The sequence below is a fragment of the Canis aureus genome, chromosome 24 (assembly GCF_053574225.1).
Source record: "Canis aureus isolate CA01 chromosome 24, VMU_Caureus_v.1.0, whole genome shotgun sequence".
NCBI classification, from domain to species: domain Eukaryota; kingdom Metazoa; phylum Chordata; class Mammalia; order Carnivora; family Canidae; genus Canis; species Canis aureus.
In genome coordinates, this window is record NC_135634.1 from 51,321,232 (window position 1) to 51,346,044 (window position 24,813).

Genomic DNA, 24,813 nt, shown 5'->3' on the forward strand with positions numbered 1-24,813 from the left:
GCTTCCACGTGTCTGTAAGTTTTCCAAATGGCCTTATGCTGTTGCTTTGTGATTTCATTCCATTTTGTTTGGAGAGCATACTTCTTATACTTTCAATCTTCTAACATTTATTGAGACTTGCTTTGTGAAATAGCATACGGTCGATCCTGAATAATGTTCCATGTGCACTGGAGGCTAATGTATTCTGCTATTGATGAACACAGTGTGTTCCACATATGCCTGTTAAGTATTTGGTTTATAATGCTGTTCACATCTGTTATTTCCTTACTGATACTTAGTTTTGCTGTACAATTCATTATTGAAAGTGGAGCATTGAAGTCTTAAACTATGATTTCTACATTTCTTTTGCATTCTGACGGATACCTATTGGTAGAATTCTAGTTGGTAATTATTTTTTTACTTGGCTTCCATTATTTTTAGTCTGATAAGCCAATTGTCAATCTTACTTCTAAAGTTGATACTTTAAAGTGAATATGTCTTCTTTTTAAGATTGATTTATTTATTTTAGGGGAGGAAGGGCAGTGGCAGAGGGACAGTGTTTCAAGCAGACTGTGCGCTGAATGTGGGCCTAAAATGGAGCCCAATCTCACAACTCTGAGATCACAACCTGAGTCAAAACCAGGAGTCAGAGGCCTACCCGACTGTGCCACTTATCCATCCTTGAAGTGACTGTATGTTCTATGTCAGGCTGTTTTTATATTTGTCTTTTTCTCTTGGTTCTAAATATTTTTACTATCATATGTTCAAGTGTGGTGTTCTTTCTATAAATCCTGCTTTGATTTGGTAGGGTTAATGAATCTTTAGAATAATTTCATTCATTGGCTTGAGATAATAAGTATCCATTCTCTCTTCAAGCACTGATTCAGCCTTTTTCTCTCTTTAAACCTTCTTTAGGAACTCATAGAAGGGATGTCCCTACATCTTTCGTACCTAACCCTCATTTCTTGTTTTTCTATCCTTTTGCTTCTCAAAACTTGATTCTGAATATTTTCTACTGCTCTGTATTCCATTTCACAAACTTTCTTTCTAGCTATATCTAATCTGTAAACTACTTTCATTGAGTTCCAAATCTAGCCAGTATACTTGTAAAAAGTTAGATATTATTCTCTTGATTGCTTTACATATCTGCGAAGTTTCTTACTCTCATCTTTATCCTCCATACATAATAATTTCCATTTAAAGCTTATTTGTGGAGGCAGCCCTGGTGGTCAGTGGTTTGGTGCCACCTTCAGCCCAGTGCATGTTCCTGGAGACCTTGGATGGAGTTCCACGGCAGGCTCCCTGCATGGAGCCTGCTTCTCCCTCTGCCGATGTCTCTGCCTCTCTCTTTGTGTCTCTCATGAAGAAATAAATAAATACTTTTTAAAAATAATTAAAAGTTTATTAAATAAAAAAGTAAAGTTGATGTGTGTTAACTCCAAAAACCAAAAGCTCTTTTGTGTTTTCTATTGTTTATGATATTTTAATTTGTTTTGTAGGAACTCCTCAATCTCAAAATTCTGTCTGACATTATTTACACAGAACTTTTATACATAGCAACTTCAGTCCAGCATAATGTGTCTGCCTCTTGAGATATATGTATTTTTGCAAGGTGTGAGAGGCACTGGCACTCAGATCACATCGTAATACACTTTCTTGATTGAAATGGCTAGAAGCTTGGCTGCATAGCTACTCCTGATTTATCTCACTCCTATGATGTATCATGATTGGATGCTATGACCAAACAGAGTCAGCATTAGCTCTGCAAGACAGGCAAAACCTCACTGGTTAGCCACCTAGCCTCTAAGATTCCTCTTCAAAATTGGCTTACATCTCAAGGGAAAAGGGAGTTCCCATAATGAAATACTTATGCCTGTTTTTTTATATCTAATTTTCTTTAATAAATCTTCTGCAATCCAGTAACTCTCTTATACCTTCAATCAGATTTTTTTTTCAGTATTTATCTTTTCAAAATAGTCTTCAGCAGGAAGTTTAGCTTGACCCACTTAAACTGCCTATACTGGAGTAGAAATTCCATGGTGAGGGCTGAGGCTCATGCCATCCCACAGTAATGAAACCTCTCCATGGCCACTTTCAAGATTTTGTACTAGAGGGATTTAGGGGTGGTCTGGAGACCCAAGCAATGCTCTTCACTGTGTTCTTGGCCCTGTACATGGTGACTATACTGGGCAACTTCCTCATGATCATCTTTAGCACCCTGGATGCCTGCCTACACTTCCCAATGTATGTCTTCCTCAAGAACCCCTCCTTCGTGGACTTGTGCTACTCATCTGTCATTGCCCCCAATGCACCGGCCAACTACTTCTCCTCATCCAAGGTCATCACCTTTACAGAATGTGCCACCCAGTTTTTCTTTTTATCCCTGGTGGCTACCACTGAATGCTTCCTCCTGGGTGTTATGTCCTACGACCACTTCATGGCCATTTGTAGACCCTTGAGCTACCCTAGCACCATGTGCCAGTCTGGCTGCACTCTCCTGGTGCTGTGCACCTACTGTGGAGGCTGCTTCAACTCTGATGCAGAGAAGCTTCACATTCAACCTCTCATTCTGCAGCTCCAACTGCATCAACCACGTCCTCTGTGATGTGCCCCCTCTGTTCCAGATCGCCTGTGGCAACACGGCCATCAATGAACTTCTCTTGTTTGGCATCTGTGGGCATCTGTGGGCTCAGGAGCTGGGAGATGCAGGGTCTTCTCCACCTGTGGCTCCCACATGACTGCAATGACCCTCTTTTTTGGGACCATCTTTGTAATATATACCCAGCCAGGAGCAATTGAGTCCATGGAGCAGGGCAAGGTGGTCTCTGTCTTCTACACACTGGTCATCCCAAAGCTCAATCCCCTCATCTACAGTCTGCAAAACCTGGATGTTAAGGAGGCTGTGTGGAGGCTGGGCCAGAAACACATGGCCACGTGAAGGATGTGGTGAAGGGAGTCTGAGAGTTCTGGAGGCTAGATGTAGGGGATGGTGTTTGCCAGGACTCAGGTGTTTAAATTTTTAAATAACAGGAAGCAATTTCATTCATGCCAGAGAAATAAGCTTTAGAGGGATGCTGTACCTAAAATCAACAATAATATATTGTTTCTTATAAATTTATTAAAATTGTACATCCTAGGATAAGTGACCTTTTCAGAGTACAATTTTAAAAGTGAGTCTATCGAAAGATGAATGGATAAAGAAGATGTGGTTTATGTATACAATGGAATATTACTCAGCCATTAGAAATGACAAATACCCACCATTTGCTTCAACGTGGATGGAACTGGAGGGTATTATGCTGAGTGAAGTAAGTCAATCAGAGAAGGACAAACATGATATCTTCTCATTCATTTGGGGAATATAAATAATAGTGAAAGGGAGTAGAAGGGAAGGGAGAAGAATTGGGTAGGAAATTACAGAAAGGGAGACAGAACATGAAGACTCCTAAATCTGGGAAGAGAACTAGGGGTGGTGGAAGGGGAGGGGGGTGGAGGGTGGGGGTGAATGGGTGACGGGCACTGAGGGGGGCACTTGATGGGATGAGCTCTGGGTGTTATTCTGTATGTTGGCAAATTGATCACATATAGAAAATAAATTTATTATTAAAAAACTAATAAAAATAAAAGTGAGTCTTCAGTTAGGAAACGACCTGAGGGTTACTGGACAGAAGGTCGTTGGGGCATGGGATAACTGGGAGATGGTCATTAAAATATGCATGTGATGTGATGAGCAGGGTGGTTATATGCAACTGATGAATTTCTGAACACCACATTTTAAACAAGATATAGTAATAGTAGGCTAATGAATCATGTTTTAAAAAATGTGCATTCCTAAATAGGCATTCACATAGTGAAATGACGATGTCCTAATCCCCTTCACAACAGAACACTGAAGACACGGAATGAGAATGTCACTACTTACAAATGTGACAATTGCACAGTATACGGTAAAAAGATTAAAAATGCCAACACGATATTGGGTGTGATCATATTTATCTAAAAGACAAAAACAAATTGAGACACCTTGGTGGCTCAGTGGTTGAGCATAATGCTCTATCCCTGGTGTCCAGGGATGAAACCCATGTGGGGGCCCCTGGAGGAGCCTGCTTCTCCATCTGCCTCTATCTCTGCCTCTATCTCTGTATCTCTCATGAATAATAAATACAATTTTAATTTTTTTTAAATTTATTTATGGTAGTCACACACACAGAGAGAGAGGCAGAGACACAGGAAGGGAGAGAAGCAGGCTCCATGCACCGGGAGCCCGACATGGGATTCAATCCCGGGTCTCCAGGATCGCGCCCTAAGGCCAAAGCTAAACCACTGCGCCACCCAGGGATCCCCTAAATACAATTTTAAAACAAGAAAAAACAATTAAGTAAAAGACACAAGTGCCCCCAGGCCAACATCTCCCCAACAAGTGACGTGTGGAAACCCCAGAACTCCCACAGGGCTGGGACAGTGATTGACGTAAACAGAGGGGCATCCTCACTGCATGCCAACACATTCTAAGTGCTTGAATTTCTCAAACTTATTTTGGTTCCATGATTTAGAAAAGCAACCTCTTCCTGACCCATCTGCAGGAACAGAAATGTATTCAGGGTGGTCTTCTTCCACTTCTGAGTCAGACTCTGCTGAGGAGCTGCAGGGAGACCAACGGAGATGATCCCAGAGAGGACTGTTTTTTCCTGACAGTTCATTTCAGGTCGTAGATAATGATACAAGGTGAATGGGAAAGGGGTGATGAAATGGCTTTGGGCTCAGGAGTTCACACCTGCCTCCACTGGGAGGACAGTCAACTCAGGGCCACAGCGAGGCTATTAGAGTTTATGATCTTCTTCTGCTCACCCCCTGGGGAGCACAGAAACGTCTGGATTTTGGTGCCTGGACAGGTAGAGGAGGGCAGGTCAGACAAAGCTTGGTGACAGGAGAACCCAGGAGAACCAGGAGTCCCAGAGCACTCCAGAGACCAGAACACAAACAAGCTCACCTAATTGGGCATTTAAGGCTCCAAATCCCAGCCTTGCAGGAGGAGAGACCTTCCCAGCACAGTGACCCCAATGTGCAGGTCCTTGCTCTGCTGCCTGGATGATGCAACAAGACGTGGAAACTGAGGTGAGCTGAGACCCTTCCCTCCCACGAGTCAACCAAGATCAAGGAGTCTACTGAAGACTGAACCTCAGGTATCCACCAGACTACCTGAGTCCCTGAGGGTCCTCCCCTGCCACCTCCCCACTCTCTCTTCATTGCATGGGAGATATTAATGAAGGAAGAAGGGTGAGAGTTCTCCTGCTGACGTCGTCATCATCAGCACGGATGTGGGCCAGGAGCTTGGGAGACCCTGGGAGAGCAGGTGCTGGCTGTGTGATGTTGAACAGTCATGACCCTCACCTGGAAGAAGTAAGGGTCAAGGCAGCCATCCCTCAGGGCTGCCAGGTATGAAGGACACCATGTGTGTAAGGGAGGCTTTAGAGCTAAGGTAGACAGTAAGCACTCAGGGCTTGCCTCAGCAGCTGAAGGGGTGACCCCACTCCTGCCCTGGCCAGCACTGTCTTGGACTTCAGGGTCATTCCAGCTAAAGAGCCCGGTTGTCATTGTAAACAGAGATCACAGCACCAGGCTCCCTCGTGACCTGAAGTGCATTTCTCAGGCTCAAATCAGTAGGTCACCAGAGTACTGAGCACACCCTTCGAAGGGACATGGCCACAGGGTGAGGGATGCAGAAATACTGTAGACCAGGGTCAGCCCTGGGAGCTCATGGCTCTGTAAAAAGGCCGACTTTACAACAAACAGTTGAAATTTGATGGGACACAGGCAGTGAGGGGGGCATGACCAGGCTGCTGATGGCACAAACAGGAAACTGTCACATCAGAGAGTGACATAGAGCCCATTGGGAGATGAGAGCTGGTCACACACTAAAGTTGGATGGAGGTAGACAGACATCATGACAGATGGCGAGAATCAGAGAATCTCCGAGTATGATGTCCCTGTCTGGAGCTGAGGGTTCCAGTCCCTTTTGGGTTCCTCTCCAGGATCCCTCAGCTGGTGGGGAAGCTGTCACTCATTTGCATTAGGGAGCAATATGACATGAGGGAGGATTTGGTGACTCTGCACAAGGAGCTCTGTTTGGGATACAAAGTAGGGAATGGGCAGGCTAGAGCTCATTATGAAACCATTGCGACCATTCACATGAGACATGAGAAGGGTCTTGAGTTGACAGGTGTGGTGGAGGCAGGGGGTCAATGCAGATTGTCAGGACACAACCCAGGATGATCAGGGGAGAGGGAGACGGGTGTGGTGTGGCTCCTGGTGGTGACCTCCTCCACCTGGACCTGAGCAAGCAGTTTTGAACAGGATGACTTGGGTCCTTGAGGACCAACTGCCTTTGGATATCCAGGCTTTGAGAGTGAGTGACCTGAGCCTGACCTGTGATGAGCAGCTGTTCTCAGGCTGCGGTCCATGGTCAGCATCATGCTGCTTCCTGTTTACGGTTGTCTAGTTCTCCGCCAGGCAACATACCACAACTCACTAGTGCAGCTATGGTCCTAACGCTGCCGAGAACAGCCTCCCTGTGGTCTCCCTGTGCACCTGTGCGCACTTCCAGAGGGAAAGTGAAGACACAGGTGAGGAACAGGGATCCTTCACATCAGTAGAAAATGACAAATGTGTCCTGATTTACACTCCCTTCCAGTGGCTCCCGTCCACAACACCGCTGGTTACTGCCCCTCTGCTTAGTTTGAGACATTTGGGCGGGTGGGCAGGAGGACGTTTTTAACATGGGAACTTGCTTTCTCCTGATGATTAGCAGGATTATGCACATTTTCAAACGTGTACAGCACATCTGGCTCCTCTCCTCTGTGTGTCACTTCCTTGACTCTCTTTCTTATGGATGTTCTCAAACACTCAGACATGGAACTAGAGCAATAATGGATTACCTATTTGCACCAACCAACTTCAATAATTATCAGTCTACAGTTAATCATATCTAATCCCTCTCAACAGTGACTTTAAACACAACTTCAGTTTAACTATTCTCCACAAAGAAATTAATATTATCCTTAATATTATAAAAGTTCCATTTAGTGCTTTAATTGTCCAGATTGGCTCATGTTTCCTTTATACTTTGTTTTGGAACAGGATTCAATAACATCCATCCACTGTTCTCTGATGCCTCTAAAGTCTCTCATTCACTGGCTGCCTGTCCCTCTATTTTCTTTTTTTTTCAATAAATTTATTTTTTTATTGGTGTTTAATTTACCAACATACAGAATAACATCCAGTGCTTATCCCGTCACGTGCCCCCCCTCAGTGTCCATCACCCATTCCCCCCCCGCCCTCCTCCCCTGCCACCACCCCTAGTTCATTTCCCAGTGTTAGGAGTCTTTATGTTCTGTCTCCCTTTCTGATATTTACTACCCATTTCTTCTCCCTTCCCTTCTATTCCCTTTCACTCTTATTTATATTCCCCAAATGAAATAGAAGATATAATGTTTGTCCTTCTCCGATTGACTTATTTCACTTTCAATATTATTACTTCAACCTTTTTATTGAAGAAAACCGGTTTTTTATCCTGCAATGCTTTTCACACACATCACAGGTGTTGCTGATGCTGTCCCTGTAGTGTTGATTAGCATATTGTGTTGCTTCTTACATTCTGGGAAACTGGTAGGTCCAAAGGCTCAATCTGACTTACAATTGATTTTTGGTAAGAATATTTCATAACTATTGTGTGTACTTCCCCTCTGAGGTCCACCTGGCTGCATCTCTTGATTAATATTAACAGTGGTCATTAATCTTACCTAAACTGGATGTTTCATTAGGGGTTTATAAGATGAGAATACTCATATTCTGTATTTCAATCTTCATTTATTAGTTGCAATATTCTAAGGGAAAAATCCTTAAACAACTCTTCCCAGGCAGCCTGGGTGGCTCAGCAATTTAGCACCACCTTCAGCTCAGGGTGTGATCCTAGAGACCCGTGATCGAGTCCCACGTCGGGGTCTCTGCACGGAGCCTGCTTCTCCTTCTGTCTGTGTCTCTGCCTCTCTCTGTCTATCATGAATAAATAAATAAAATCTTTACAAATAAGAATTGAGAAATGGGTGGGAAATATCAGAAATGGAGACAGAACATGAGAGACACCTAACTCTGAGAAACGAACTAGGGGTGGTGGAAGGGGAGGAGGGCAGGGGGAGGGTGTGACTGGGTGGCGGGCACTGAGGGGGGCACTTGACGGGATGAGCACTGGGTGTTATTCTGTATGCTGGCAAATTGAACACCAATAAAAAATATTTTTATTATTAAAAAAATAAGAATTAAAAAAATAAACAATTATTTCCCCACTGTGAGGGTCATTGTGTGGATTCCCTCAGCATCATCCTCCAAAGGAAGACAATGAAGGGGTTTTCTTCTTCAATATTATGAACTCATGTATTTTTAGAATGGTTGATGTGCTTCAATTAAATTCTCTCAGTTTAAAATGCTGGTGAATATTCTAGAGTCTTGTCCATTATGCATTATTTTTAATATTTTTTAATAATAAAATATTATTCGGCCCCTGGTTGAGTATCGCTGATGTGTGAGTTCATTTCTGTATTGTGATTCCATTCCTTTGGTCTATGTCTATCCTTGCGCAAGCACAACACTGTTCTGCTTCAAAGTCAGTTTTTAAGTCAGGAAGTGCTAGCCCTCCTACTTTGTCCTTTTCAAATATTGTTTCAGCTATTTAGGGTCAATTCTGAAAACAAAACAAAACAAAACAAAACAACCCCCCCTGCATAAAAAAACAGGGAATTGGAATTTCCGTAGGATTACATTGAATCCGTACATAAATATGGGGAGTACTACATCTTGACATTAGTAAGCCTTCCAGTCCATGATCATGGGATATCTTTACATTTATGTATGTCTTCTTTCATTTCTTCTAGCAATGTCTTGTACTCTTCCTGTATCTACTAAGATGATCATGTAGTTTTTTCCCCTTAATTCCATTTGTATGGTGTATTACATTGAGTGACTTTTGTGTATTGACCTGTCTTTGCACTCCTGGGATAACTCTCACTTGGTTATGCTGTAGAATCCCTGTGAAGTTCTGCTGGATTTAGTTTACTTGGACTTGGATAAGGATTCTTATATCCATAGTCATTACATTTTGATACGTAGCTTCATTTCCTTGCAACAACTTTGACTCCGTTTAGTGTGAAAACAAAACAGGCATTATGGAATGAATTAAGAAGTGTTTTCTCCATTGAAAGATGAATGAAGAAAGTCGATGGTATTTTGATAGGGATTGCATTAAACGTGTAAATTGCTCTGGGTAACATTGACATTTTCACAGTATTAATTCTGCCAATCCATGAGCATGGAATACTTTTCCATCTCTTTGTGTCTTCCTCAATTTCTTTCAGAAGTGTTCTATAGTTTTTAGGGTATAAATCCTTTACCTCTTTGGTGAGGTTTATTCCTAGGTATCTTATGCTTTTGGGTGCAATTGTAAACGGGATTGACTCCTTAATTTCTCTTTCTTCAGTCTCATTGTTAGTGTATAGAAATGCCACTGACTTCTGGGCACTGATTTTGTATCCTGCCACGCTGCCAAATTGCTGTATAAGTTCTAGCAATCTTGGCGTGGAGTCTTTTGGGTTTTCTATGTACAGTATCATGTCATCTGCGAAGAGGGAGAGTTTGACTCCTTCTTTGCCAATTTGAATGCCTTTAATGTCTTTTTGTTGTCTGACTGCTGAGGCTAGGACTTCCAGTACTATGTTGAATAGCAGTGGTGAGAGTGGACATCCCTGTCTTGTTCCTGATCTTAGGGGAAAGGCTCCCAGCGCTTCCCCATTGAGAATGATGTTTGCTGTGGGCTTTTCGTAGATGGCTTTTAAGATGTCGAGGAAAGTTCCCTCTATCCCTACACTCTAAAGAGTTTTGATCAGGAATGGATGCTGTATTTTGTCAAATGCTTTCTCTGCATCTAATGAGAGGATCATATGGTTCTTGGTTTTTCTCTTGCTGATATGATGAATCACATTGATTGTTTTACAAGTGTTGAACCAGCCTTGTGTCCCGGGGATAAATCCTTCTTGGTCATGGTGAATAATTTTCTTAATGTGCAGTTGGATCCTATTGGCTAGTACCTTGTTGAGAATTTTTGCATCCATGTTCATCAGGGATATTGGTCTCTAATTCTCCTTTTTGGTGGGGTCTTTGTCTGGTTTTGGAATTTAGGTGATGCTGGCCTCATAGAACGAATTTGGAAGTACTCCATCTCTTTCTATCTTTCCAAACAGCTTTAGTAGAATAGGTGTGATTTCTTCTTTAAACGTTTGATAGAATTCCCCTGGGAAGCCATCTGGCCCTGGACTCTTGTGTCTTGGGAGGTTTTTGATAACTGCTTCAATTTCCTCCCTGGTTATTGGTCTGTTCAGGTTTTCTATTTCTTCCTGTTCCAGTTTTGGTAGTTTGTGGCTTTCCAGGAATGCGTCCATTTCTTCTAGATTGCCTAATTTATTGGCGTATAGCTGTTCATAATATGTTTTTTAAATCGTTTGTATTTCCTTGGTGTTGGTAGTGATCTCTCCTTTCTCATTCATGATTTAGTAATTTGAGTCGTCTCTCTCTTCTTTTTAATAAGGCTGGCTAATGGTTTATCTATCTGATTAATTCTTTCAAAGAACCAACTCCTGGTTCGGTTGATATGTTCCACAGTTCTTCTGGTCTCGATTTAGTTGAGTTCTGCTTGAATCTTTATTAACTCTCTTCTTCTGCTGGGTGTAGGATCTATTTGCTGTTTTTTCTCTAGCTCCTTTATGTGTAAGGTTAGCTTTTGTATTTGAGTTCTTTTCAGTTTTTGAATGGATGCTTGTAGGACTGCTTTTGCTGCATCCCAAAGATTTTGAATGGTTGTATCTTCATTCTCATTAGTTTCCACGAATCTTTTTAATTCTTCCTTAATTTCCTGATTGACCCTTTCATCTTTTAGCAGGATGGTCCTTAACCTCCACGTGTTTGAGGTCTTTCCAAACTTCTTGTTGTGATTTAGTTCTAAGTTCAAGGCATTGTGGTCTGAGAATATGCAGGGGACGATCCCAATCTTTTGGTATTGGTTCAGGCCTGATTTGTTACCCAGTATGTGGTCTATTCTGGAGAAAGTTCCATGTGCACTTGAGAAGAATGTGTATTCAGTTGAGTTTGGATGTAAAGTTCTGTAGATATCTGTGAAATCCATCTGGTCCAGTGTATCATTTAAAGCTCTCGTTTCTTTGAAGATGTTGTGCTTAGAAGACCTATCGAGTATAGAAAGAGCTAGATTGAAGTCACCAAGTATAAGTGTATTATTATCTAAGTATTTCTTCACTTTGGTTATTAATTGATTGATATATTTGGCAGCTCCCACATTCGGGGCATATATATTGAGGATTGTTAAGTCCTCTTGTTGGATAGATCCTTTAAGTATGATATAGTGTCCCTCTTCATCTCTCACTACAGTCTTCGGGGTAAATTTTAGTTTATCTGATATAACGATGGCTACCCCTGCTTTCTTTAGAGGACCATTTAAATTGTAAATGGTTCTCCAACCTTTTATTTTCAGGCTGTAGGTGTTCTTCTGTCTAAAATGAGTCTCTTGTAGACAGCAAATAGAAGGTTTCTGCTTTTTTATCCAGTCTGAAACCCTGCGCCTTTTGATGGGGTCATTAAGCCCGTTCACGTTCAGAGTTACTATTGAAAGGTATGAGTTTAGTGAAAAAAAAAAGAAAGATGAATGGATAAAGAAGCTGTGGTCTATGTATACAATGGAATATTCCTCAGCCATTAGAAATGACAAATACCCACTATTTGCTTCGACATGGATGGAACTGGAGGGTATTATGTTGAGTGAAATAAGTCAATCAGAGAAGGACAAACATTATATGGTTTCTTTCATTCAGGGAATATAAAAATAGTAAAAGGGTGAAAGGGAATAAAGGCGAAAGGAAAGAAAATGAGTGAAAATATCAGTGAGGGTGACAAAACTTGAGAGACTCCTCACTGGGAAACAAACAAGGGGTAGTGGAAAGGAGGTGGGCAGGGGGTTGGGGTGACTGGGTGATGAGCACTGAGGGGGGCATTTGGTGGGATGAGGACTGGGTGTTATGCTATATGTTGGCAAATTGAACTTCAATAAAAAAATAAAAAGGAAAAGAAAAAAGAAAAAAAAGAAGTGTTTCCTCCTATCTACTTTTTAGACTTTGAGCATACTTGTGTTAATTCTGTATTCGCTGATAAAAGTCACCACTGAAACCATCTAGTCCTGTCTTTTTTTGTTAGAAATGTTTTTTGACTTGTGATTCATTCTGTTATATGTCTGCTCAGATTATATATTTCTCGAGTCAGTTATGTTTTATTTTACAAAAGAAAATTTTCTTATAAATTTATTTTTTATGGATATGGATGTCCCTATATATTTTAACTCAAACCCTCATTCCTGACTTTTCTATCCTTTTGTCTCTCAATATCTCACTCTAAATACTTTCTACTGATCTGTATTCTAGTTCACAAATTTTCTCCTTAGCTATTTCTACTCTGCGAAGTACATTCATTGAGTTCCTAATTTTAGCCACTGTACTTCCAAAAAGTTACATATTAGTCTCTTCATTGTTTGTTCATTTGGCTATAATTCTTAGTCTGAACATTTCCTTTACACATAATAACTTTAGAGTTGGTGTGTCAACTCCAAAATCAAGAACCTCTTTGAGTTTTTCTATTGTTTCTGAATTTTTAATCCGTATTGCAGGAACTCTTCAATTTTAAAATTCTGTCTGGCAGTATTGACACAAAACATTTATAGATATACAATGGAATATTACTCAGTCATTAGAAATGACAAATACCCACCATTTGCTTCAACGTGGATGGAACTGGAGGGTATTATGCTGAGTGAAGTAAGTCAATCGGAGAAGGACAAACATTATATATTCTCATTCATTTGGGGAATATAAATAATAGTGAAAGGGAATATAAGGGAAGGGAGAAGAAGTGTGTGGGAAATATCAGAAAGGGAGATAGAACATAAAGACTCCTAACTCGGGAAAACAAACTAAGGGTGGTGGAAGGGGAGGAGGGAGGGGCGTGGGAGTGAATGGGTGATGGGTACGGAGGGGGGCACTTGTCGGGATGAGCACTGGGTGTTATTCTGTATGTTGGCAAATTGAACACCAATAAAAAATAAATTTATCATAAAAAAACCATTTATAGATAACACCTGTGGTCTAGGATGATGTGTCTTCCTCTTGAGATATGCTTATTTTTGCAAAGTGTCAGAGGCGCTAGTACTCAGTTCACATCTTAATACAGTTTCAGAGATCTAATTGGTCAGGAGCTGAGCTGCATACCTACTCCTGATTTATTTCACTCCTATGGTGCATCTAGCATTGTCCCTGGTAACCAACCACTGTAGCAGGAATTCCACACAACAGTCAAATCCTCACTGATAATCACCTGCCCTCACAGATTCTTCTGCAAAATGGGCTTATGTAACAAGGAAATATAAGCTCTCAGTAATGAAATCCTAGGGCCTATGTGTTTAACTTGAATTTTGTTTAAAAATTCTTCACTAACCCATTAACTCCCTTTTACCTTCAATCAGATTTTGGTTTTGTTATCTTTTCTAAATTATCTTCAGCAGAAGTTTAACTTGACCTACTTAATCTGCTAATACTTGAGGTGTAATTCCTGTGGAGAGGACTGAGGTTCATGCCACCTCACAGTAATGGAAACCTCTCCATGGCCTACTTTCAAGATTTTGTGCTGGAAGGATTTGGAGTTGGCCTTGAGACCCAGGCCCTGCTCTTTGCTGTGTTCCTGGCCCTGTATATGGTGACTGTACTGGGCAACATCCTCATGATCATTGTTATCACCCTGGATGCCCGCCTGCACTCCCCAATGTACTTCTTCCTCAAGAACCTCTCCTTCCTAGACTTGTGCTACTCATCTGTCATTGCCCCCAATGCACTGGCCAACTTCTTCTCCTCGTCCAAGGTCATCACCTTTGCAGGATGTGCCATGCAGTTTTTCTTTTTCTCCTTGCTGGCCACAACAGAAGGCTTCCTCCTGGGTGTCATGGCCTACGACCGCTTCATGGCCATCTGTAACCCCTTGCGCTACCCCATCACCATGTGCCAGTCTGCCTGCACTCGCCTGGTGCTGGGCGCCTACTGTGGAGGCTGCTTCAACTCTGTTGTGCAGACCAGCTTCACATTCCACCTCTCATTCTGCAGCTCCAACCGCATCAACCACTTCTTCTGTGATGTGCCCCCTCTGCTTCAGATCGCCTGTGGCAACACGGCCATCAATGAACTTCTCATGTTTGGCATCTGTGGGTTCATGATTGTGGGTTTGGCATTTGTGATCCTCATCTCCTATGGCTACATCATAGTGACCATCCTGAGGATGCAGTCAGGAGCTGGGAGACGCAAGATCTTCTCCACCTGTGGCTCCCACATGACTGTAGTAACTCTCTTTTTTGGGACTCTCTTTGTCATGTATGCCCAGCCAGGAGCAATTGAGTCCATGGAGCAGGGCAAGGTGGTCTCTGTCTTCTACACGCTGGTCATCCCAATGCTCAATCCTCTCATCTACAGTCTGCGAAACAAGGATGTGAAGGAGGCTGTGCAGAGGCTGGGCCAGAAACACATGACCATGTGATGATGTGCTGTAGGGAGTCATTGTGTCCTGCATACTTGATGGAGTATATAGAGGTGCCCCAGGTGGGGTGGAGGAGTTATTATTTAGCAGACATAAACTTCTGTCAACAAGAGCGAACACTTTGGTAATGAGCTGTACATGTACCTACAATCAATAATGATATACTGTGACCTTAAAAATATTAAGCAGTAGATCTCAGATTAAGTGCCCTCTTCAGAATAAAATTTTTAAAAATGACTCTTCTATATAGGAAACAAACTGAGGGTTTCTGGAGGGGAGTGTGTGGGTAACTGGATAATGGGCAACAAGGTGGCCTTATGACGTGATGAGCACCTAGTGTTACACTCAACTGATGATTTATTGAAAACTACATCTGAAATTACTGCTATAGTGTATGTTAGCTTACCAAATTAATTTTACAAATGTACAATCCTAAACAGCCATTCACAGATTGAAATGAGAAAGTCTTGGTCCCGCACACAATGGAACACTGAGACCCTGAAAGAGAATGTCACTGTTGTAGAACGTGAGGACTACACAGTATTTGATAAAAGATTAAAAATTCAGACCTGATGTGGGTGTGGTCATATATCTGTAATGGAAAAACAAGTTAAATGAAATACAATGCACCCTCAGGCCTCCTCCTCCCCAAAGATGCAGAAGTAGAAACCCCAAATCTCCAGAGTTGGGACAGTGATTGGTGTAAACAGAGGGGCATCCTCACTGCAGGCCACACACTTTCTATGTGCTTGAATTTTTCAGGCACATTTCAGTTTCATACTTTTTAAAAACAACCTCCAACTAATCCTCCCTCAGGAACAGAAATGTATTCAGAGTTGTCTTCTCCCAACATGGATTAGCGTCTGCTGCACAGAGACCAGCAGCAAGTAGAGAAGAACCCAAAGAGGACTGTCTTTCCAGACAGATCTTTTGAGCTCACAGAAGAATGGTATGCCTAAGGTGATGGAGGGAAGGGTTGATGAAATGGCTTTGGGCTCAGGAGTTCACACCTGCTGCCCCAGGGAAAATAGTCCACTCAAGGTCACAGCGTCTGCTCTTAGTCTATGCTTCTCTTTTCCTGATACCTGGGGCCCCAAGAGACTTCTGGGCTTTGGAGCCTGGCCACGTAGGGGAGGGGTTGTCAGACAAAGCTTGCTGACAGGGGAACCCAGGAGAACTGGGAATCCCAGTGCTCTGTAGAGGCCAGAACACAAACAAGCTCACCTATTTCACCATTCAAGTGAATGGCATCCAAGTCCTAGCCATGCAGGTGGAGAGACCTTCCCAGCACAGTGACCCAAAGGTGCAGGTCTTTGCTCTGCTGCCTGGATGATGCAACAACATGTAGAAGCTAAGGGGATCTGAACATTCTGTCCCCTGCAATCACCATGATGATCTAGGAGCTTCCTGAAGCTCAAATGTGGGCACCCATTCTGAATCTCCCAGGGGCCTTGAGGGCCCCCTTTACTCTCTCCTCACAATCTCTTTATTGCATATGTATCCAGAGCTGAAGGAGGAGGGGTGAGAGTACTTGGGCCAACCTCAGAAGCACGGATGTGGATCAGGAGTTCAGGAGATCCTGGGAGAGCAAGTGCTGGCTGTGTGATATTGAGCAGTCATGACCCTCACCTGGAAGAGTTAAGGGTCAAGGCAGCCATCCCTCGGGGTCTCAGGGTATGAAGGACACCATGTGTGTACGGGAGGCATCAGCGCTATGGTAGACAGTAAGCACTCAGGGCTTGCCTCAGGGGCTGAAGGGGTAACCCCACCTCTGCCCTGACTAGCCATAAGAACCCATGAAGTCTTGCCATTTACAACCACAGGGATGAATATGGAGGGTATTATGCTAAATAAAGTCAGAGAGGGATCCCTGGGTGGCGCAGTGGTTTGGCGCCTGCCTTTGGCCCAGGGCGTGATCCTGGAGACCTGGGATCGAATCCCGTGTCGGGCTCCTGGTGCATGGAGCCTGCTTCTCCCTTTGCCTGTGTCTCTGCCTCTCTCTCTCTCTCTCTGTGAGTGACGATCATAAATAAATAAATAAATAAATAAATAAATAAATAAATAAAGTCAGAGAACGACAATTATCATATGATCTCATTCACGTGTGGAATTTCAGAAACAAAACAAATGAACATAGGGGAAGAAAGGAGTGAGGCAAACCAGAAAACAGACCTGAACTACTAAGAGCACACTGAGGGTAAGAGAGGGGAGGTGGGGGGGGGCACGGGGGAACGAGGTGATGGGGATGAAGGAGCGCACCTGTTGTGATGAGCACCAGGTGTTGTTATGGAAGTGCTGAATCACTATATTTACACCTGAAACTGATATTATACTCTATTAACTATACTGGACTTTAATTAAAAACTTATTAAAAACGGAAAACAAAGATATACATCCTGCTGTTGGATGCCTTGCTCCATTAGGTTATGGTCACTATGTTACAGCCTAAACGTTCCGTATCCAGTTTGGAATCTTGTGGGATTGTCCTATCAGTTCCAAGGGAGGTGGTTAAGATCTCTCACATAGTTGTGGATTTGTACTTTTCTCCTGAAAGTGCCCAGTTTTGCTTTGTACATCCTGAGGCTCTTCTGGCAGGTGCTCACACATTTAGCACGGTTGCCCATCTCAGGGGAACCAAATGTTTCTGGTCACTGTGAAGTGTCCTCTTCTCAGCTGGTGCTTCCATCGTGAAGTCGGCTTTGGGGTTAGTATAGCAACTGTGGTGTCGTGTGGTTGTTTGGTGGAATGTTAGTTTGCTGCGTATGTTTCCATCACTTTGTTTTCAACACTTTGTTTGCTTTTTTATCTCTTATATAGCGTATGGTTAAGTTTTGTTTCTTCAACCTGCCTACTGGCACATCTTTTCATGGAAACTTACTCCATTTATATTGTTCAAAACAATTTAGTCTTTCACCTAATACAGACGTATTTAGGCCTCATGTCAGTTTCTTGCTACCTAACGATCACGTCTGCTTTTCTCCTGTGTGAGGACAAATTCTCTCCACTTAGTTTTATTTTATTTATTTTTTGATGCATGCCTCTCTTTATTATGGCTGTTCTCAAACACACCGACATGAAACGAGAGCAGTAATGGATTACCTATGGCACCCACCAACTTCAATATTATCATCCTAGAGCCGATCATATCTAATCCTTCTAAACGGTGAGGACTTTAAAGAAAGACAACTCTTATGTTACTATTTTCATAAAACAATAAATAATTACTTCTTAATATGATTAAATTTCCTTTTACTTTTTTCATTTTTCTGATGGAGTCATTTTTCCTTTATCATTTGTTTTGGAACAGGATTCAATAATATCCTTACACTGTGTTCTCTTGATGACTCTTTAATCTCTAACTCATTGGCTGCCTGTCCCTCTATTTTCATGTCAAAATTATTACCGCACTTAATTTATTGTACAAACAGGTTCTTTATCCTGCAAACCACCTTATATCCTTTTGCTCCTTATATTTCCAGTACTTGGTAGGTCCTAAAGTCTCACTCTAATTCATGATTGATATTTGGCAAGAATATTTCATAAGAGTTGTTTCTATTTCCACTGAGAGGTCCTCCTGGCTGCATCTCTTCTTTTTTTTAATATTAGTGGATATCAGTAATCTTACCTAAACTCATTATTTCATTAGGGGTTTATAAGATGATAATATTCAAATTCTGTTTTTTAATCTTCATTTATTAGTAGCAATATTCTGTAAAGCAAATTTGCTCGAGACAAATATTTCCTCACTGTGAGGGTCACTGCTTGAATTCCCTCAGCATCAGCTCCAAAGGTAACCAATGAGGGGGTTTTTATTTTTGGTATTATGAACTCAGGGGATTTTTTTAGCATAATCGATGTGCTTCAAGTAAATTCTATCAGTGAAAATGCTAGTGAATGTTCTTATTTCACCATTATTATTTTTTAGTTTTAACATTTTAAACTGATGAACATTTCTCATGACACAAAAGTGACAATTTTACCACTTCAAAGTGTTAATCAAGAGGGAGAGTTTGACTTCTTCTTTGCCAGTTTGAAAGCCTTTTATTTCTCTTTGTTGTCTGATTGCTGAGGCTAGGACTTCTAGTACTATGTTGAATAGCAGTGGTGAGAGTGGACATCTTGTCTTGTTCCTGATCTTAGAGGAAAGGCTCCCACTGCTTCCCCATTGAGAATGATATTTGCTGTGGGCTTCTCGTAGGTGGCTTTTAAGATGTTGAGGAATGTTCCCTCTATCCCTACACTCTGAAGAGTTTTGATCAGGAATGGATGCTGTATTTTGTCAAATGCTTTCTCGGCATCTATTGAAAGGATCATATGGTTATTGTTTTTTCTCTTGCTGATATGATGAATCACATTGATTGTTTATATTGATTCAGTATTGCTACCCTGGGATACTCTCACTTGTTTATACTGTATAATCCCTGTGAAGTTCTGCTGGATTTGGCTTGCTTCAATTTTGATAAGGATTTTTGTATCTATACTCATAAGACATATTGATCTTTAGCTTAATTTTCTTGCAATATCTTTGACCCCATTTAGTGTGAAATGTAGGCCTTATGAAGGCCTTATGAAATGTATTAGGAAGTGGTTTCTCCTATCTACATTTTAGACTCTGAGTTGTGCGTGTGTTAATTCTTGTATTCACTGGTAAAAGTCACCACTGAAACCCTCTGGTCCTGGACTTCTCTTTGTTAGAAAAGCGTTTTGACTACTGACTCCAACTGTTTGTTGTATGTCTGCTCAGATTTCCTATTTCTCCTTGAGTCAGTTCTGTTACACCGTTTCCAGGAATTGGTTCATTTCGTCTAGGTTAGCTCACTTGTTGGAATACGATTGTTCCAATATATTCTTATGATAATTTTTATTTCTGAGGATCAAAAGTCATGTGTCTGCTTTCATTTCTGATTTTAGAAATTTAAGTTTTATGACTTTCTCCGCCACCTAGCCAAAGTTTGTCTAGTTGGTCAAACTTTTCAGAGAACTAGCTTTTAGTGTCTTTGATTGTAGTGTCTTATTCTACTCTCCTCTAAATCATTGATCTCTTCTCTAATCTTCATTATTCCATTCATTCTATTTCCTTTGAGCGTAGTTTTTTATTCCTTTCTACTCTCTTTCCTAAGATAGAAAGTTAATTATGGAATACAAATCTTTTTAAAATATTGGTGTTTATAGCTATAAATTTCTGAGTCCTTCTTTCATTGCATCTCCTAAATCTTGGGGTATAGTGTTCCCATTTTCATTAATCTCATAATACTTTGTAATTTCCATTGTGATTTCTTCTTTGACCCACTGGTGATTTAAAAATGTGTTGTTGAGCTTCCACGTGTCTGTAAGTTTTCCAAATGGCCTTATGCTGTTGCTTTGTGATTTCATTCCATTTTGTTTGGAGAGCATACTTCTTATACTTTCAATCTTCTAACATTTATTGAGACTTGCTTTGTGAAATAGCATACGGTCGATCCTGAATAATGTTCCATGTGCACTGGAGACTAATGTATTCTGCTATTGATGAACACAGTGTGTTTCCACATATGCCTGTTAACTATTTGGTTTATAATGCTGTTCACATCTGTTATTTCCTTATTGATACTTAGTTTTGTTGTACAATTCATTATTGAAAGTGGAGCATTGAAGTCTTAAACTATTATTTCTACATTCCTTTTCCATTCTGAAAGATACCTTTTGGAAGAATTCTAGTTAGTAATTATTTTCTTTGAAGAAAGGAAAATATATTTCCTTTTAATCTGGCTTCCATTATTTTTAGTCTGATAAGCCAATTGTCAATCTTACTTCTAAAGTTGATGCTTTGAAGTGAGTATGTCTTCTTTTTAAGATTGATTTATTTATTTTAGGGGAGGAAGGGCAGTGGCAGAGGGACAGTGTTTCAAGCAGACTGTGCGCTGAATGTGGGCCTAAAATGGAGCCCAATCTCACAACTCTGAGATCACAACCTGAGTCAAAACCAGGAGTCAGAGGCCTACCCGACTGTGCCACTTATCCATCCTTGAAGTGACTACATGTTCTCTGTCAGGCTCTTTTTATATTTGTCTTTTTCTCTTGGTTCTAAATATTTTTACTATCATATGTTCAAGTGTGGTGTTCTTTGTATAAATCCTGCTTTGATTTGGTAGGGTTATTGAATCTTTAGAATAATTTCATTCATTGGCTTGAAATAATAAGTATCCATTCTCTCTTCAAGCACTGATTCACCCTTTTTCTCTCTTTAAACCTTCTTTAGGAACTCATAGCAGGGATGTCCCTACATCTTTTGTCCCTAACCCTCATTTCTTGTTTTTCTATCCTTTTGCTTCTCAAAACTTGATTCTGAATATTTCTACTGCTCTGTATTCCAGTTCACAAACTTTCTTTCTAGCTATATCTAATCTGTAAACTTCTTTCATTGAGTTCCAAATCTAGCCAGTATACTTGTAAAAAGTTAGATATTATTCTCTTGATTGCTTTACATTTCTGCTAAGTTTCTTACTCTCATCTTTATCCTCTATACATAATAACTTCCATTTAAAGTTTATTTGTGGGGGCAGCCCTGGTGGCTCTGTGGTTTGGTGCCACCTTCGGCCCAGTGTGCGATCTGGAGACCTTGGATGGAGTCCTATGGCAGGCTCCCTGCATGGAGTCTGCTTCTCCCTCTGCCTATGTCTCTGCCTCTCTCTTTGTGTCTCTCATGAATAAAAAAATTAAATATTTTAAAAAATATTTTAAAGATAATAAAATTTTAAAATAAAGTTTATGTGTGTTAACTCCAAAAACTGAAAGCTATTTGTGTTTTCTATTGTTTATGATATTTTAATTCGTTTTGCAGGAACTCCTCAATCATAAAATTCTGTCTGGCATTATTTACACAGAACTTTTATAGATAACAACTGCAGTCCAGGATATATGCCTTCCTATTGAGATATATTTAGTTTTGCAAGGTGTGAGGGGCACTGGCACTCAGATCAAATCATAATACGCTTGCTTGATTGAAAAGGTTAGAAGCTTGGCTGCATACCTACTCCTGATTTATCTCACTCCTGTGAAATATGACCAAACAGAGTCAGCATTAGCTCTGCAAGACAGGCAAAACCTCACTGGTTAGCCACCTAGCCTCTAAGATTCGTCTTCAAAATTGGCTAACATCTCAAGGGAAAAAGAAATTCCAATAATGAAAACCTTATGCCTGTTTTTTATATCTAATTTTGTTTAGTAAATCTTCTGCAATCCAGTAACTCTCTTATACCTTCAATCAGATTTTTTTCAGTATTTATCTTTTCAAAATAGTCTTCAGCAGGAAGTTTAGCTTGACCCACTTAAACTGCCTATACTGGAGTAGTAATTCCCTGGTGAGGACTGAGGCTCAAGCCATCTCACAGTATAGAAACAGCTCCATGATCCACTTTCAAGATTTTGTACTAGAGGGATTTAGGGGTGGTCTGGAGACCCAAGCCATGCTCTTCACTGTGCTCTTGGCCCTGTATATGGTGCCTATACTGGGAAACTTCCTCAATATCATCTTTAGCACCCTGGATGCCTGCCTACACTTCCCAATGTACTACTTCCTCAAGAACCTCTCCTTTGTGGACTTGTGCTACTCATCTGTCATTGCCCCAATGCACTGGCCAACTACTTCTCCTCATCCAAGGTCATCACCTTTGCAGGATGTGCCACCCAGTTTTTCTTTTTATCCCTTGGCCACCACTGAATGCTTCCTCCTGGGTGTTATGTTCTACGACCACTTCATAGCCATCTGTAGCCCCTTGCGCTACCCCAGCACCATGTGCCAGTCTGCCTGCACTCGCCTGGTGCTGGGCGCCTACTGTGGAGGCTGCTCCAACTCTGTTGTGCAGACCAGCTTCACATTCCACCTCCCATTCTGCAGCTCCAACCGCATCAACCACTTCTTCTGTGATGTGCCCCTCTACTCCAGATCGCCTGTGGCAACACGGCCATCAATGAACTTCTCTTATTTGGCATCTGTGGGCTCATGATTGTGGGTGTGACATTTGTCCTCATCTCCTATGGTTACATAATAGTGACCATCCTGAGCATGGGCTCAGGAGCTGGGAGACGCAAGATCTTCTCCACCTGTGGCTCCCATATGACTGCAGTGACTCTTTTTGGGGACTGTCTTTGTCATGTATGCCCAGACAGGAGCAATTGAGTCCATGGAGCAGGGCTAGGTGGTCTCCGTCTTCTACACATTGGTCATCCCAATGCTCAATCCCTCACCTACAGACTGCAAAACAAGGATGTGAAGGAGGCTGTGTGGAGGCTAGGCCAGGAACACTTGGCCACGTGAAGGATGTGGTGAAGGAAGTCTGAGAGTTCTGCAGGCTAGATGGAGGGGATGGTGTTTGCCAGGACTCGGGTGTTTAAATTATTAATTAACAGGAAGGAATTTCATTCATGCAAGAGAAATAAGCTTTAGAGGGATGCTGTACCTACAATCAACAATAATATATTGTGCCTTATGAATTTATTAAAATTGTACATCTTAGGATAAGTGACCTTTTTAGAGTACAATTTTAAAAGTGAGTTTTCAGTTAGGAAACGACCTGAGGGTTACTGGATAGAAGGTCATTGGGGTATGGGATAACTGGGAGATGGTCATTAAAATATGCATGTGATGTGATGAGCAGGGCTGGTTATATGCAACAGATGAATTACTGAACACCACATCTGAAACAAGATATAGTAATAGTTGGCTAATGAATCATGTTTAAAAAAAAATGTGCATTCCTAAATAGGCATTCACATAGTGAAATGAGGAAGTCCTAATCCCCTTCACAACAGAACACTGAATACATGGAATGAGAATGTCACTACTTACAGATGTGACAATTGCACAGTATAAGGTAAAAAGATTAAAAATGCCAACACGATGTTGGGTGTGATCATATTTATGTAAAAGACAAAAGCAAATTGGGACACCTGGGTGGCTCAGTGGTTGAGCATCAAGCTCTATCCCTGGTGTCCAGGGAGAGAAGCCCATGTGGGGGCCCCTGGAGGAGCCTGCTTCTCCCTCTGTCTCTATCTCTGCCTCTAACTCTGTGTCTCTCATGAATAATAAATACACTTTAAGAAAAGAAACAACAATTAAGTAAAAGACACAAGTGCCCCCAGGCCAACATCTCCCCAACAAGTGACGTATGGAAACCCCAGAACTCCCACAGGGCTGGGACAGTGATTGAGGTAAACTGAGGGGCATCCTCACTGCATGCCAACACATTCTAAGTGCTTGAATTTCTCAAACTTATTTTGGTTCTATAATTTAGAAAAGCAACCTCTTCCTGACCCCTCTGCAGGAACATAAATGTATTCAGGGTGGTCTTCTTCCACTTCTCAGTCAGGGTCTGCTGAGGAGCTGCAGGGAGACCAACAGAGATGATCCCAGAGAGGATTGCTTTTCCTGACAGATCATTTCAGCTTGCAGATAATGGTACAAGGAAGGTGATGGGGAAAGGGGTGATGAAATGGCTTTAGGCTCAGGAGTTCACACCTGCCACCCCTGGGAGGACAGTCAACTCAGGGCCACAGCGAGGCTATTAGAGTTTATGCTCCTCTCCTGCTCACCCCCTGTGGCCCAGAGAGACTTTCGGATTTTGGTGCCTGGACGTGTAGGGGAGGGCAGGTCAGACAAAGCTTGGTGACAGGAGAACCCAGGAGAACCAGGAGTCCCAGAGCACTCCAGAGGCCAGAACATAAACAAGTTCACCTAATTGGCCATTTAAGGCTCCAAATCCAAGCCTTGCAGGAGGAGAGACATTCCCAGAGCAGTGACCACAATGTGCAGGTCCTTGCTCTGCTGCCTGGCTGATGCAACCAGATGTGGAAACTGAGGTGAGCTGAGACCCTTCCCTCCCATGAGTCTATCAAGATCTAGGAGCCTCCTGAAGCCTGAACTTCGGGTACCCTCCAGACTCTCCCTGGATCCCTGAGTGTCCTCCCCTGCCACCTCCCCACTCTTATTCATTGCATGGGAGACCTTAATGAAGGATGAAGGGTGAGAGTCCTCCTGCTAACCTCATCATCATCAGCACGGATGTGGGCCAGGAGCTTGGGAGACCCTGAGAGAGCAGGTGCTGGCTGTGTGATCTTGAACAGTCATGACCCTCCCTTGGAAGAGGTAAGAGTCAAGACAGCCATCTCTCAGGG

General features: G+C 41.9%; 1 protein-coding gene, 1 long non-coding RNA gene and 2 pseudogenes across 3 annotated transcripts; 3 read left to right on the forward strand and 1 right to left on the reverse strand.

Annotated features, from left to right (window-relative positions):
* The first annotated feature begins 2,034 nt into the window (after positions 1-2,034).
* Positions 2,035-2,917, forward strand: LOC144296576 (olfactory receptor 9S13-like; annotated as a pseudogene).
* A 7,515-nt stretch (positions 2,918-10,432) lies between these two features.
* On the reverse strand, positions 10,433-17,171 carry LOC144296347 (uncharacterized). Of its 2 annotated transcripts, XR_013363514.1 has the most exons (4): positions 16,921-17,171; positions 15,886-15,986; positions 15,068-15,159; positions 10,433-11,264 (listed from the first exon to the last, which is right to left on the reverse strand). It is a non-coding gene; the product is annotated as an uncharacterized LOC144296347 (long non-coding RNA). The 2 variants fall into 2 exon arrangements; XR_013363513.1 differs by lacking the exon at positions 16,921-17,171 and having other exon boundaries at positions 15,886-16,228.
* On the forward strand, positions 13,646-14,826 carry LOC144296577 (olfactory receptor 9S13-like). The gene has a single exon (XM_077869683.1). It carries the CDS (start codon positions 13,711-13,713, stop codon positions 14,659-14,661), a length of 951 nt encoding a protein of 316 aa, XP_077725809.1. The 5' UTR covers positions 13,646-13,710; the 3' UTR covers positions 14,662-14,826.
* Positions 17,172-17,762: 591 nt separating the features above from the next.
* On the forward strand, positions 17,763-22,957 carry LOC144296410 (olfactory receptor 9S13-like; annotated as a pseudogene).
* The last annotated feature ends 1,856 nt before the right edge of the window (positions 22,958-24,813 follow it).